Source organism: Peromyscus eremicus, chromosome 16_21, assembly GCF_949786415.1.
Source record: "Peromyscus eremicus chromosome 16_21, PerEre_H2_v1, whole genome shotgun sequence".
In the NCBI taxonomy this organism is placed as follows: domain Eukaryota; kingdom Metazoa; phylum Chordata; class Mammalia; order Rodentia; family Cricetidae; genus Peromyscus; species Peromyscus eremicus.
In genome coordinates, this window is record NC_081432.1 from 41,199,020 (window position 1) to 41,213,465 (window position 14,446).

The 14,446-nt window shown below is 36.2% G+C and overlaps 1 protein-coding gene across 2 annotated transcripts in view; it reads right to left on the reverse strand.

The window, feature by feature from the left end:
• The window catches only part of Khdrbs2 (KH RNA binding domain containing, signal transduction associated 2), a 481,530-nt gene that overhangs the window by 117,833 nt on the left and 349,251 nt on the right, over positions 1–14,446 (reverse strand). Inside the window, exon 7 of one of the 2 annotated variants that reach the window (XM_059281720.1) lies at positions 6,997–7,014. The exons of the other annotated variant lie outside the window; for it this stretch is intronic. Coding sequence (XP_059137703.1) covers positions 6,997–7,014 — 18 coding nt within the window. The remainder of the gene's footprint in view (positions 1–6,996; positions 7,015–14,446) is intronic. 2 annotated transcript variants of the gene reach the window in all.

Below are 14,446 nucleotides of genomic sequence, written 5' to 3' on the forward strand. Positions count from 1 at the left end.
CCACAGACACTTGTACTTTTTTCCAAATAGGACCTCAGAGTAAATTAGAGCTTATTCTCACAGCTCAGGAAGGAAATGTCTACAGTTTCCAATCGTAATGTGAAACTCACACACACACACACACACACACACACACACACACACACACACACACACCACGAAGATAAATGATCATGACGATTTCTGAAGTTAAGAGACATCTGTAGGCAGGCAAGAGAAGGTTTTTCTGAATTGATGAATGAGTTTCAACTGAAACGAGATAATGTGGAGCCAAGATCTGGGAATGAGCAGTTTAAGTGTGGGAAATGTCAGGGGTCCAATTCCTAAAGAATAAACACAGGCAAAATTTTCAACAAAAAGCGTGGGCTACAACCAAACATTTTATCATTGTATTCAGGTGATGCACAGGAAAACTGTTAACTTGCCTAAACTGGAAAGTAGGAAGTCAAGATGCAAGATGCCCAGGTAACGTGTTTTTACAACCTTGCTTTCTAGGCAGCAAAGCACTTGGTTGCCACACTTAGAATATATAGTGATATGCTATTGTGGTAACTAAAGGGCTTGGTTTCATACAAAGACATTTTTTTATTTAAATTTGCTTTTCCAAGTTGCAATGGGAAGACACTGAACATCCAAAACATTTTATTTATATTTGAGAAAGATAAAACTAGCTGCTGGAAAAGCATGAATTATTAGATACAGGTATTTTTATATACTTTTTTTTTTTTTAGAAAACCTTCATGCAGTTTTGGAAAGGATGATGATAACTCAAACTTTGTTACATTATGTCCAGGGAGGTTCATGATGAGTTTTATATAAGCAAAAGGCTTTCCTGATGGATTTGAAATGAGCGGTTAAAAAAATGAAGAAACCTAGCATGTCTCCAATTTTGGCTCCAGTCAAGTGCATATAGAGATGCTACATTTGAGATTAAAACCTAATGGAGAAGGGATGTGGTTAGTCAAACTTGTGGCTGTTGAATAGAAACCTTAAGGATGTATTTTAAGCATGTAATTTGGTTTAAAAATCTGTGTCATGAGGAGGATTTGATTCTCGAAAATGAACTTAATACTGGAGAAAGAGAAAGTATTTAGGAGATCACACTAATCAATCCTTTCTATGAGAAATAATTTTTGTCCTTAAGTATTCTCTAGTATCTCATTTCTAGCTATAGCTGCTTTAATGGGAATGTATGAATCATAAACACTGATGTGTGCTTATCTGTAAGGGATCTCCTTTATTGGCAGAATTTTATGGTCTCTTTTGCACATGAGGAACATAGTTGGTTCATCTACTTACTAGGACTGTGGTTGTTTTCCGTAACAGTGTTGTGGGGAAGGGATAAACAGCAGAAATCACAGATGATGGGAGAACATGTTATCTGGACCACTGTGGTTGTCTTTATCTTCCCCTTTATCAGTCACAACGGCACTGACTACGATATAGTAGTTTCATAAAGAGAATTTTGCTCAGAATTAAGAAGTCAATATGAAATGACTATTTAAAAAGACAGATTCAGAATTTAAACTTGTCTGTTGTTATCTGCTCTTGTTCTCCAAAATCAAGTATTCTCTTGAGAGCTCTGTCTTATTTTACCAATTGAACTAGTCTACATCCTTGGTCCCCTGGATCATCTGCTTTGAAATAATGTGCTTTCATTTTTCCTCTACTTCAGAAGTTCTCAAAATGTACTTTGTGGACCTTCTCTGGCATAACTGTACTACCATTTCTCTTCGGATATGTTCCATTATCTTCATAGGTAAGTAGACTTACAGGTAGGAGAATTTCATCTTACCTTTTTTGACCTATGAGACATTGAAGTGATGAATTTATTTTAGCTGAAGTTTTCAGTAACTACAGAATGCTTCCAATACTTTGGTTATCATATTGCCACTTCTCCCTCCCCCATTGTATTGGACACGTCTTTTCTTCTTAGTGTCAGAAACACACTGGATCATAGTTAGGGAAAAATTAGATATTGTTGATAGAATAAATGTGCAGTAGCTTAGTCCAGACTTTCTGGGCACTAAGAATATTCTAATCCAAAAATATATCTACTTAAAACTTCATTAGTTAAAAAAACAGAACTGGTATAAACACTTTCCATAAATTAATAATAACATCTTTGAATGATTTTATTTTTAAATTTGTTTCCATTTTTTCTGCTGATCTGCAAGTCTTTCTCAAGAAACTGTGTCCTCAAACTGGCTTCATCTTCTTTCTTCTAATTCATCATTTCAGTAAATAGTGACACTTTTTAACTAGTTTCCCAAGTCTGAAAGCCAGGCATCCTCCTGGAATCTGGTGCCTTTTCTTTACACATGCTAGTGGATACAATCCAAGCAAATGTACACGGAAAGAGCTTGCCAATGTCCTAACCTCTCTACTTCACAGACCCAAAGTCCTCCTCTTACATCAACATTTTTTCCTCGGATTTTGATCAGTATTTTAACTTCCTAAAGCAGTTTCCATCTTATCAGTTCCTCTTGATTATTCTCAAAACACACAGGTCTCCTCTAAAATATTTTAACCATCTTAATGTTCTCCCATTATTTTTAGGATAAATTATAACTTCTTAAAATATTCTAAAATTTTATTCACATGTTCCTGGGTTAACTCTCCCAGCTCTCTCCATAATTTTTGTTTTCCCATTCAGTTCTCTGAGTTTATCAAGACTTGTAAACCAGTGTTGTCTTTCCCAGTCCCTACCTTCACCCTCTTTGCCGTGCCATGGGCTGGAATCCCAAGGAACAACACATATTTTTCCCCATTCATTTACATTGAGAATATCTTCTGATCTTCAAAATGCTTCTTTGCTTTTGTCTTTTAAGTTCTCATGTAAAGAAATTTCTAGATGCCAAGTTGGGAATAGCTTACCTGAAGGCTAACATTAATTGTTCAATGACTCAGTGAACCATCTCAGAAACAGAATATACCTTCTCCAGTGTTGTCCTAACCTGGGTTGCTTAGATTGTTCTATTAATCCTTGGGGTAATTGCTTAAAAGTGGTTTCCCTGGCTTCTTTTCTTGAGCGTTTTCAAAGGAAGAGCTGTTGATTCCTAGTATAATATACAGCTTGCCTCCTGAGTATTTGTGTGTGTTTAAGATGATTTTGGATTGGAAGTAAAGGTTGTTGAAATTTACAATTTTAAAAATTAGGTGACCATCACAAAACCTGGAGATTACAAAATTAATTCCAAGAAACTAGGGACCAAAAAAAAAAAAAAAGATGAATGTGGGTTTCCCAATGAAGATCTAAATTATCAGATCTGTAACCCAAATAAAATCATTTAGAAAGGCTTAATATCAATCCTTTCTAAATTTGATGATGCAAAATCAAACTCATTTTTAGTTTTCCCAGGAGACAATTCCTTGCTGTTTTATCAACACGAAAGCTGCATGACTTTCAAGGATCAAAGAGCATTTGAAGAACATAAAGGACTTGTGGTTATCAGTGACAAAACTCTGTCTTTAGTAAAGATTATTTTACTGTTTTATTTAGCTTGTCTGCATTTATGTAAAACAGAGAATTCCCTCTGTAATAGTATCAGAGCACAAGGAGATAAGGCTTGTAGGATCTCTTCTTTGGAATTCCTCAAGAAATTTAATATACTTTGTAAATTTCATTTAGCATACATAACTGTCTCTGTGAGGCTTGAAAAAAGTTTTATTTATAAGGCATTAGTTCATTTGTTTATTTACTATGACAGTGTAATATAATTCATATTTGGTTAAGCAGCTAGTAAAATGAAAGCCATAAAAGTAAAATTTACTACATATTTTTAAAAATAGGAATTGGGATAAATCATGATGTTCAAATGACTGATTGTCAAGTAGCCAAATATTGGCCAGTTTTAAAATGAGGTAGATATTGTGAGAGTATTAAATCTACAAATTCAGTTTTTACCCTGGAAAAATTTCAGTCTTGTTTTTATTATATGCCTGATTTAATAATAATTTTAATATTAGTATTATTTTAGTCATTACTTGATTTATTATACCATTAACACAAAATTATCTGAAACTCTTGAGATATAGATAGAAGGAAAATACATAATATGGTGGTACACAAGCCTTACTCTAAACCATTACTTAACTACAACAGCACAAATAATGTAACCCATTTTTTATATATTGACATAAGATTAAGCCCTTGATACTAAAACGCCCTTTTCAGATAAACCTATTCTCCTTTACATTAAACCTCAGTGTGAATCTCACTTTATGTTCCTTTAAAACACCGGATCCTTTGGTTTTTACACAAGCACTGCATGTTCTGTAGCTGCGTGAGCTAACATTGACCGTGAGGGGCAGTGAGCACTGGGTCTCATAAAAACTCAAAGATTCAGGAAATCCAGAGTCTTAGGCAAACAGAGAACTGGTTATAGGAGATGTCTCCCAGGTCTGTCTTCCTGTGTCAGACATGCATATTAATTTATTATCACCAGTGGCATCTCCAGGTAAGGTACACACGATTACCTCACAGAAAAGGGAGTATTTAAGGTACGCAGTGTTTCCATTTTATACTCACTGTTTTTTTTTTTTTTTTTTTTTTTTTTTTTTAACCACGAATTCACAGATTAAAATCCCAGTGTCTGGTGTGACAGTATTTTGGAAGTGGTACCTTTGAGATAATTGGATTTCTGTTGGTCATGAGGGAGAGCCCTTCACGTCACATTAACGTCTTTACAGGATAATATACATAACTTATGGTTTTAGTTTCCATATGTGAAGACCACCAAAATTATGATGATTTTATGACTTTTATGAAAACAGTACATACCATTGGAAGTTGTCTAAATTACATGTATTATACAAGAAATTATGGATTTAAAATTTATAGATTCTGGATGCAGTAACCATAATCTTTAACAGAGACATCTTTCCTCATACTTAATAGAAAAAGTAACCTTGTCTTTATAAGTGTCACATGTCTGTTTAACTGGAAGTCTAAAAGAGCTGGGGTTTGGTTTCATCTGTTTTCTCAGTGGCAGCATTGACTTTCTGAAAGAAGTGAGTGGATCAAGTTGTTTCAATGCTTTCCTCCCAAACATGATCATGATGATGACAGGAACCTTGTTTGTTTTGATTATCACTGTTCACTCAGTGCTCTGCACACTGCTTAGCCCTGAGATAGTCAAGTAATGAATAAACCAATGAATAACTGCTGTTGAAAATAATAATTTGCATTTTGTTCTAAATAAGCATCCTTGAAGCCCCCCAAAGTAAACTGTATTTTCAGCATATCCTGGCTAGTTTTTTTTGTGACCTTTACACGAGTTAGAATGATCTTAGAAGGGGAAAATCTCAATGGAGAAAATGCCTCCATCAGATTGTCTGTAGGAATGTTTGTAGAGCATTTTCTTGACTGATGATTGATGTGGGAGGTAAGAGCCCACTGTGGGTGGTGCCACCCCTGGTCAGGTGGTCCAAAGATGTATAAGAAAGCAGGCAGAATAAGCCATGAGGATCAAGCCACTAATAGATCCTTCGTGATCTCTGTATGAACTCCTGCCTTCAGGTCCCTGCCTTCAGTTTCTGCCCTAACTTTCCTCTGTGATAAACTCTAACCTGAGTGTTGTAGATAAAAAAAAAAAAAAAAAACAAAAAAAAACAAAAAAACAAAACCCTTTTCTTCCTTCAGTTCCTTTTAGTCATGGGGTTGATCACAATAATAGAAACTCTAAGAAACAGCATTTAGCAACTGGTTCAATCACTGAACTTGCTGGTCTATATTTCCAAATGAAGTTAACAGTGTATTAAATTTTATGTGGAATTTGCCATTTCTTTTGTGAAATTTTCTTCTAGTAGATTTGGGGTAATTGAAGAAAAGAACACAAAGAACTAGAACTAGCTAGAACTCTGCTTTTCTATAACATGTATGAGACAGGTGCACTCTAAATTCTTCTGTGGTTTCTCTGGTTCATACTAGAAAATAATAAAAGTACTGTACTTTCAAGAAATCTGCTAAGGATTATGTTTAGGATTTATAGCCAGTAGAAAATGTTTCCCTGAAGAACTTCTGAACTTCAGATGCAAATAAGTGTCTCAGGAGCAGAAAGGAAATCGTTCATTGTATCAAAATAACTTTGAGACATTAACATGGGTGTCTTTCGACAAAAAAGCAGCCACATTCATAACCAGTTAATGATTACTCCCTGTATAGACCACACGGTTATCCTTACATCGACAGTGTCCTTCCAGGGGCTATTGAAAAGAGCTCGGGAAGGGCTCTTTCCAAATAGAGAAGATGAAGCCATCATGATGTTAGTAAAAACAGGAAGCCCTCACAGTTCTGGGATATGGAAGCTGCTGACCTAGGAGATCCTCTGTCCTGGAGGGGGGCACTTAAACCTTGGCCCAGTAGAGGAGAGCCCTGTTCGTAGTAGAACTTTCTCTTTTCCAGTACCACATGTTCGGCTTTTACCACATGTTCACAGCTCAAAAAAAACTGTCTTAAGATGGTACAACCATCAGCAAGGAAAGCTGTGACATTCCTCCTGGATTCAAATTAAATAAAACCCCAGCATATAGTTCTCCACCATTGAGCGTTGGAAGCAGTGAGAGAGAAAGGTTTTAAGGGAATGAAAAGTTCATCCCAGGACAGGGGTGGTCTCAGCTATACTAGTGTGAAAAACGCCACAGTGATACTGACTTCGTACCCAGTTGCTCTCCAGTAAAATATATTTCTGAAACTCTTAAAGAGAACTTTTTTTTTTAAATGTTTTTAAAGACAGTGTCTCAGGTAGCTCAAGATGGCCTCAAACTTGCATAGGTGACTTCGAACTCTTGACCCTTCTGCTTCCACCTTCTAATGCTTGAGATTACAGGCTAGCATTGCCATACCCTATTTAAGAACACATGTTGAAAGGATATAATGTAGCCCCAGGACTCTTAAAAAGACATATTTAAAGACACCCCTTCTCCCTTTGCTGTCTTCTACTCTTCATGTGAACATTTTTCAAATGACTGTCCCAGAGGTTTCCAAACAACAACTGGAGCTGGTAATGATGGCTGCAGATGAGAGAACTGGACCAAACATCATAAACACAGATGACATGCTCTACATCTGTGGTAAAGTTTCTAAGTTGAAAATCATTATACTTTCATGTTCTGTGCCAACATCACCTTCACCTATCCTTCCATTCACCTCAGGAGTATTTCTGTTTTGCTTTTTAAATCACACATATTATTTATGTGTAGATTACTAAATATTAATAACTTCAAAATGCTCCTAAGGTAGAATTAATCAAATAGACTCATTTTGAGCAGCCAGATGTATTCTACTTTTTGGAATCCAAATCCACAAAGGGTTTTCTTCCTCAGTTTCTTCAGTTCGGTTATTTAAAAAGAAAATATGTGTTTAATCAGCATCTTAAATACAAGGCACAGGGAAGTGCCTAACAAAGCAAACATGTAAATGCAATCACTTAGCATCCTGAACCTAATTAGCATAGAGAGAATGAATTCTTTCACCTCTGGTAGTTTAAATTCTGGTTTAATATTCTTTATCATAATTGAGGTAAAAATACTCTCAAAAGCTTATTTCTCTTGGTTTAAAGGCATGTTTTGTATTTACATTTATGCTTGATCCCCTGGAAGCAAATTCAGGGATGTCAATCTGCCATAGTCCTTCGCAGACAGAAACCACAGTGTCCTCTTTTGCTTGTTAATGCGGTTCACAATTTAATTTTCCCAAGAGAAAGGCTGCACCCAAATTAAACTTGATTTTCAAATACTACTATATATTAATGAAATCTTTCGGTGTACTTTTTACAAAATGAGCAATTTAGTATAAGAGTATAATTCTAATTTTCCAACAGATTTATCAAGATTAAGGCTTGCGGGTTCCTTAAAAAAGAGTATGCATTGTTGGTTGTTGAGAAGGCATCTTATGGATGTCATTTCCCCTTCCTGTCTTTTCTCCCTTCTTTCTGCTTGAAGACAAAAGTATAACAAATTCATATTTACAGATTTTTTTAAAGCCCTATCAACTATAGGTTAGTCTTTTTTTTTTTTTTAAAGATTAATTTATTATGTATAGTGTTCTGTCTGCATATATCCCTGCAGGCCAGAAGAGGGCACCAGATCTCATTACAGATGGCTATGAGCCACCATGTGGTTGCTGGGAATTGAACTCAGGACCTCTGGAAGATCAGCCAGTGCTGTTAACCTCTGAGCCATCTCTCTAGTCCTATATTTACAGATCTTAATATGCTTTGTTTTCAATTCTAGATTGGGGCAGCGGTCTCAATAAAGCATGGTTCTGGATTATTACGTCCCAGCATACAAAGGTTATAGTCAAAGGAAGTAGATTACAGGGCGGAAGAGTAGAGAGAATGAAGGAGGGAGGGAGAGAGAGGCAGAGACACACACAGAGACAGAGACCTAAGATATCCCTTCTTTTTTCTACTCTTTTCCTACTTCCTCCCTTTCTTTCTTCCTTCCCATTTTCATTTTTTCTCACTTTTTTTTTCTTTCTAAAAATTTTCATTTCTTTCAAATTGGGAAATGCAGCATGTATTTGTCAGGAAGCCCCTGACTGGAAATCTTTTGGTCAGAATAATGCCTTGCCTGATCATAGATTTTATTTTTTATAAAATTTTTGTTTAGCGATTCCATTTTGAAAATGTGAAAAGCTTTGAGCTCATAGTTTGAATTTGTTAGCTTTAATTTTGACTTATCTTTATTTTAAAGATTTATTTGTTTGTTTATTAGCTATGTGCATGCATGTGTGTGTTTCTGGGTGGGTATGTGAATGCAGGTGTATGTGAAGGCCAGAGAGGAGTTAGGTCTCTTTGAACTGTCTGGGATTGCATGTAGGGTTACAGATGGCTATGATCTGGGAAAGAAACTTGGATTCTCTGTAAGGCCAGTATGCTCTCTTAACTACTGACCTATCTCTCTAGCCTTGGAGCTTTTAATTCTACAGAGATACATCTAGAATTCCTGCTGATACCTCAGCTAATGCAGAGAGATGTCAAACTTAGACATCAGTTACAAAGGGGTCATAAGCAAATAAGAGCATTTGCTACTCTTGTATGACCCACTTTCAATTCCCAACACCCATATGGCAGATCACAACCATCTTTATTTTTAGTTACAGAGAAGCTAACACCCTATTCTGACCTCTACAGACATGAGGCATGCACATGGTAGAAATATACTCATGTAGGCAAGCATCCATATACACAAAATTTAAAAAAATCAATCTTTAAATAATTTTAAATAACTTTGACTAGTAAATGGCACTATATAATTATAAGAACATATTCTTTCAACTTAGAATTCATATAGTATGTTTATAAATGTAAGCAGTTTGGGTTATTTGCTTAAGAAAAAATTTTTTTCTTGATGTACTACATATGTTCTAAGAATGATGTGAAGAGAAAAAAATAAGTAGGTCAACTAAGAAAATGTTAGATCTTCTAATGACTCGGTTAAACCTTTTTTACAGATCTGGTGACCTTCATATATTTTCTCAGTGTTTCATGGACTAATGAGAAATCTGTTATTAAAATGATTTCTATACTTGAAGATATTTTTCAGGATGACAAAAATATGACCAACAATAAAGTTTCCATATTGTTTTTCTTAGTTTTTAGTTACAAGCATGTTGTTTGAAAGTGAATAATTACAATATGCAAAGTCATCTTGGCCAGGAGGAGTGGAGAGAAGATCAAGTCATCTTCTGGTTCCAATTTTTCTTTTAACTGTCATGTGATTTATTTCTGTTGTAGAAACTCAGGGGGCCATTAGTAATAATAACTTAGGACATGAAATAAGAAAGAAGACAGGTGGTAGGTCCTGGGGGGAGTTGGGAGGAGTTAGTGGACAATGGATTACATCAAACTGTGCAAACAAATTTTCAAAAAAAATAAACATAATATTTCAAAAAATCATCAAAATATATGGACTCCTCTTAGCCATCATTTCATTTACTGAGAAGTAGCTAATCTAAGTGACTCTGGAATGGTATTCTCTGTGGCTGTCCTGTTGGCCAATGCAGAAACCTTAGTGCATGTATTTCAACAGATACTTGGTTGGTTGCTAAATGCACAGACATTTAGTAAAGAAAGAGTCATATTTTCCCACATGAAACTTACCTATCTGGTAAAATAATAGAAAGATAGGATAGATGCCCTTTTTAATTTTATGAAATTTGTTTTTGCCTTCTTATCTATTTACTCAGATAAAATTAAGAGGGCACAACATGCTTTCAATAAACATGTAGAATGTGCCCATGGAATAAAAACCCCTGACTACTCCATGTTATTTGCAAGAGATGAATCTAATCTGTATTCGAACACTAATGCCATCACTAACTAGAGAGGTAAAGGCAGTGCCTATGACCTCTCTGCAATTACCCAGTACAGACTTTCAAGTGGCTAAAAGTAATAACATCATAGCTACGCTTAGTATTACATCTGTTGGACAGAAATTGTGAATAGAATACGAACACACACATGTGCAGCAGCTTAATAACAATGAAACTAAACTATCTGAAATTATCTTATCATTTTAGGAGACCAAAGTATTTACACTTTAATTACTTGGTGTTAACAAGAAGCTTAGGTTCTTCCCACATTGCATATACAATTCTGTTTTTGTTTTAAACACTTATATGCTCAAAAATAAATGACTTGAAATGTAGGTATCTTTCTATTGAGTCAAAAGAAGAATTTGTCTACTAATGACACAGTCCTTCTATACCATGGCAGATATGGTCATAATAACATCTTAAATGTACAGTAAAGTGAATTAAGGAAATATATATATTTAACTATACATGATCACAATCTAATACAGTTTAAAAAAGAACAAGGGCTGGGGAGATGGCTTTGCAGTTAAGAGAGAGCACTTGATGCTCTTGCACAGGATCTGGGTCTATTCCCAGAACCTACATTGGTCCCTCACATCCATCTATAACTCCAGGTCCAAGTACCCAATGTCCTTTTCAGTCCTCAGTGGGCACCTCATGTGCATGGTGCACAGACATACATACATACAGAAAAAATATTCATACACATAAAAAAATTAAAAAAGGGAAAAGTATAATAGTTAAGTTAGAACATCTCTATCACTAGAAACAAAGCATTGTCATTGTATGTGTACATGATGATTCAAAGTGCACATTATGTCCCCCAGTTTTAGCAGTTTTTAAAATATTAGCAAATGCACACAATTCTCCACCTGCACAACCCTTTCACTCTGGAAACTATCTTTCTCTTATGTACCAATAGACAGACATCTGTCAGCTACTGATTTGGTGAACATATGGTCTCAATAAAGACCCAAACTGAAGGAAAGAGATTCACACTATGATGAAAACAAAGCACCCGGGTCTTAGTGTGGGACAGGACATGCAAATGTTTAATTTCATATGAATAAGCCTGGCCACTGCCCATTCATACAAGGATGTAATTACACGGAGGATGGGAAGACATGTCAAAAATGGACAGTTTAAGGTAGTACTAACACATGCCTGAAACATGCTAAATATCAAAAGACTACTGCCATTCACCAATATTGGAGGTCACCTACACAGAGTCACTGGTGGCCACCTGTGCATCTTTCTGGTAGAGACAAAAGACAGGCATGGAGCAGAGCATTCCCTTCTATAAAGCAACCATTCTTCTTCCTTAACAGCTCAGGGAAATGTTACCATTTTTGCTCAGGTATGGGTTAGCCTGGGCACGGCTGGGAGCATTGGTGTAGCTGTTTTCCAAATGAGTCTACTGCCTCTCCCAAGGAGCTGAAGAGACTCAGAAGCTTTAATTAAGGAGAAGAGAGATCCTTACTGTGCTTCTATGTGGGGGAAGAGAAATCCCTCTATGACTCGGCCCGTGTCCTAACACATAGAAAATAAACTTCACGAACTGGAATAGAGGCAAGAAACTCAACCAGGAGGGCCTCAGTGGCCACCAGGGACCATCACTTCATGTCTGTTCACTCTATTCCAGAACTGTATCAAAGAGTTAATTATTTTTATCACAATAAATAGGAATTTACATTGGACTTGATAGCATTCAAAGCTTTATAATCTCAGGATATTTTAGTTCCACAGAAATCAATGAAAACCAATATCTTCATTTTTATTATTGTTTATTTTTGAGATTGTATGGTTGCTACATTTCTCCCTTCCCTTCCTTCAAATACTCCCATATATCCCTCCTCACTTTCTTTCAAATTCATGGCCCTTTTTCTTTTTCTTTCACCAATTGTTATTATATTCATATATATGCATATGTATATTCCTAAATAGAACCTGTTGAGTCCATAGAGTGTTACTTGTGTGTAGTTTTCATTTTTAAGGTGAACCTAACATCTAATAGCCTATAACTATCAGCTACCAGCCTCATCTTTAATTTGCTCTTTTTTTTTTTTGGATTAATCTCCCTTACTAGTATTTAACTATTCTAAAAACACTAAAAGAATGGATGGACTAGGCTTTCTTTTTTTTTTTTTTGCTGGGGGAGGGGAGCTGGTCTATAAACACTGTGAGGCCTGGTTGTGTTTCTACAACCATGCTTTCTACATGATAAATGTTCTGTAAAGACCTCTTAAAAATATTCATGCCAGAAACGAGTTTGATCCTCAAATCTCATCCTTAGTTTTACAATAAATCAACAAAGTAGAAAAATAACACGGCTTTACAAAGATTAACGTCACCCTCTGATTTTATTAGCAAACCCGTTAATTGATACTTCCTGGCTTGTCATCAGTGGCACGGCCCTGGTGCTGATACTGTGGGGTGAGCTCACTTCCACGCGTTTGACTAAGACAGGGATGGATTGCATCTTCCCAGATGAGTCCCACAATTACATCTTCCTCACAGCGTTATGAATCATGCACAAGAGATAGCACTGAAAAGCACCATCATGGCAGCATTTGCCATAAAACATGCTCATCTGAAGCAGTAATTGCTCTGCTATCAGGGCACAGCCCTCCATAAAATTTCTTGAAGAGATTTCTTTTTATGTGAAAATGGAACTCTAATTTGTTCAGTAACTACTAAGTGCAAGGCCCGCATATCTCCCCCATTTTTCTCTTGGATGACACTACTCAGAGGCTATCATTAGCTACTGTACACGTTTATGATCGCAGCATTCAAGCTTTCAACTGAAGCAGAGTACATTGTTCCTTTTTCCATAGACTGACAGATGGAGAATACATATTATTTATATTCTTCACTGCATAACAATATACACCTTACTCTGTGTGCCATTGGCTTCTGTGGCATGCAGAATTGCAACCTGATTACTTTACTGCTGGATTTTAACTGGAAGCATGCTTTCTTTGAGGCCCAACCCAAAAGATACTAGGTTTCTTTGTAATGGCGCCTATGACAAAATAAGGTCGGAACACCAGTTTAGCAGAGCAATCTAATCATTGTTACATATGCAACATTCTGGTGACGTACATCCTGAAGAACAAAACTCGTTACCACTGTGGGGACCGGCCACGGCTAGCTGTGGGAAACATGTTTCTGTTACTCAATGGGCCACAAACATTCACATTTGAAACATGTTTTCAATAATGACAGTCCATATCACCTTTGCCCAGGTGATCCACATTTCAAAAGGAGAGAGGGGGAAGCGCTACTTGCTTTCCATGGCAGAGCTGGTAGTTGTGTTGTAACTGTTTAAGGATCTGAAGAGTCCACTACGTGCAACCGATTGAAATGCTGCCAGACTTGACAACGAAATGCCCATTCCCGGTGCTGGCAAGGGTGTGGAGCAGTCGGGATCTTTTATACAGCATTAATGGGAATATAAAATGAAGCAGCAACTTTGGAAGAATACCTGGTGTTTCCATAAATAGTTAAGTGTGGATATCACATTGTCTGATGTTAGGTCTATGCACACATGATTGAGAAAATTACAACCAAATAACAAGTTGTGCACAGATGTTTATAGAAGCATTATATGTAATCACCAAAGATGAAAGAACATTAGTATCTATCAACCAATGAATACTAAAATCAAATGTGGTATATCTGTAAAATAGTGTACTGTCAGTGTTCCAAAAGCCACAAAGTCCTCTTACACAAATGACATTTTATAGGAGACAGGTATTAAGCAAGTGAAAGCAGTCAGACACTAAAGTTTTGGCATTGCATTCCACTTTCCATGTATAAAATAATCAGATAGGCAATAGAGACCCATAGCAGATGAGTGCAGGTTAGAGAGTGGGGGAGTGAGCAATGGGGCTGACCATTGTTGAGAAAAAGGTTTTTTTCTTTTTTTTTTTCTGAGAGTAAAGCAAGTGTTCTGTGATGAGACAGTGCTTGTGGCTGCGGATACTTTTAAAATATCCACAAGACACCTTAAAAGGGGAAAAGTATGTGAATTATATATAATAAAGCACTGATAGGTTATTATATTTTCACATGCATGAAGAAGCTGACTTGGAATGATATATTTAGAATCACATTCACATTAAT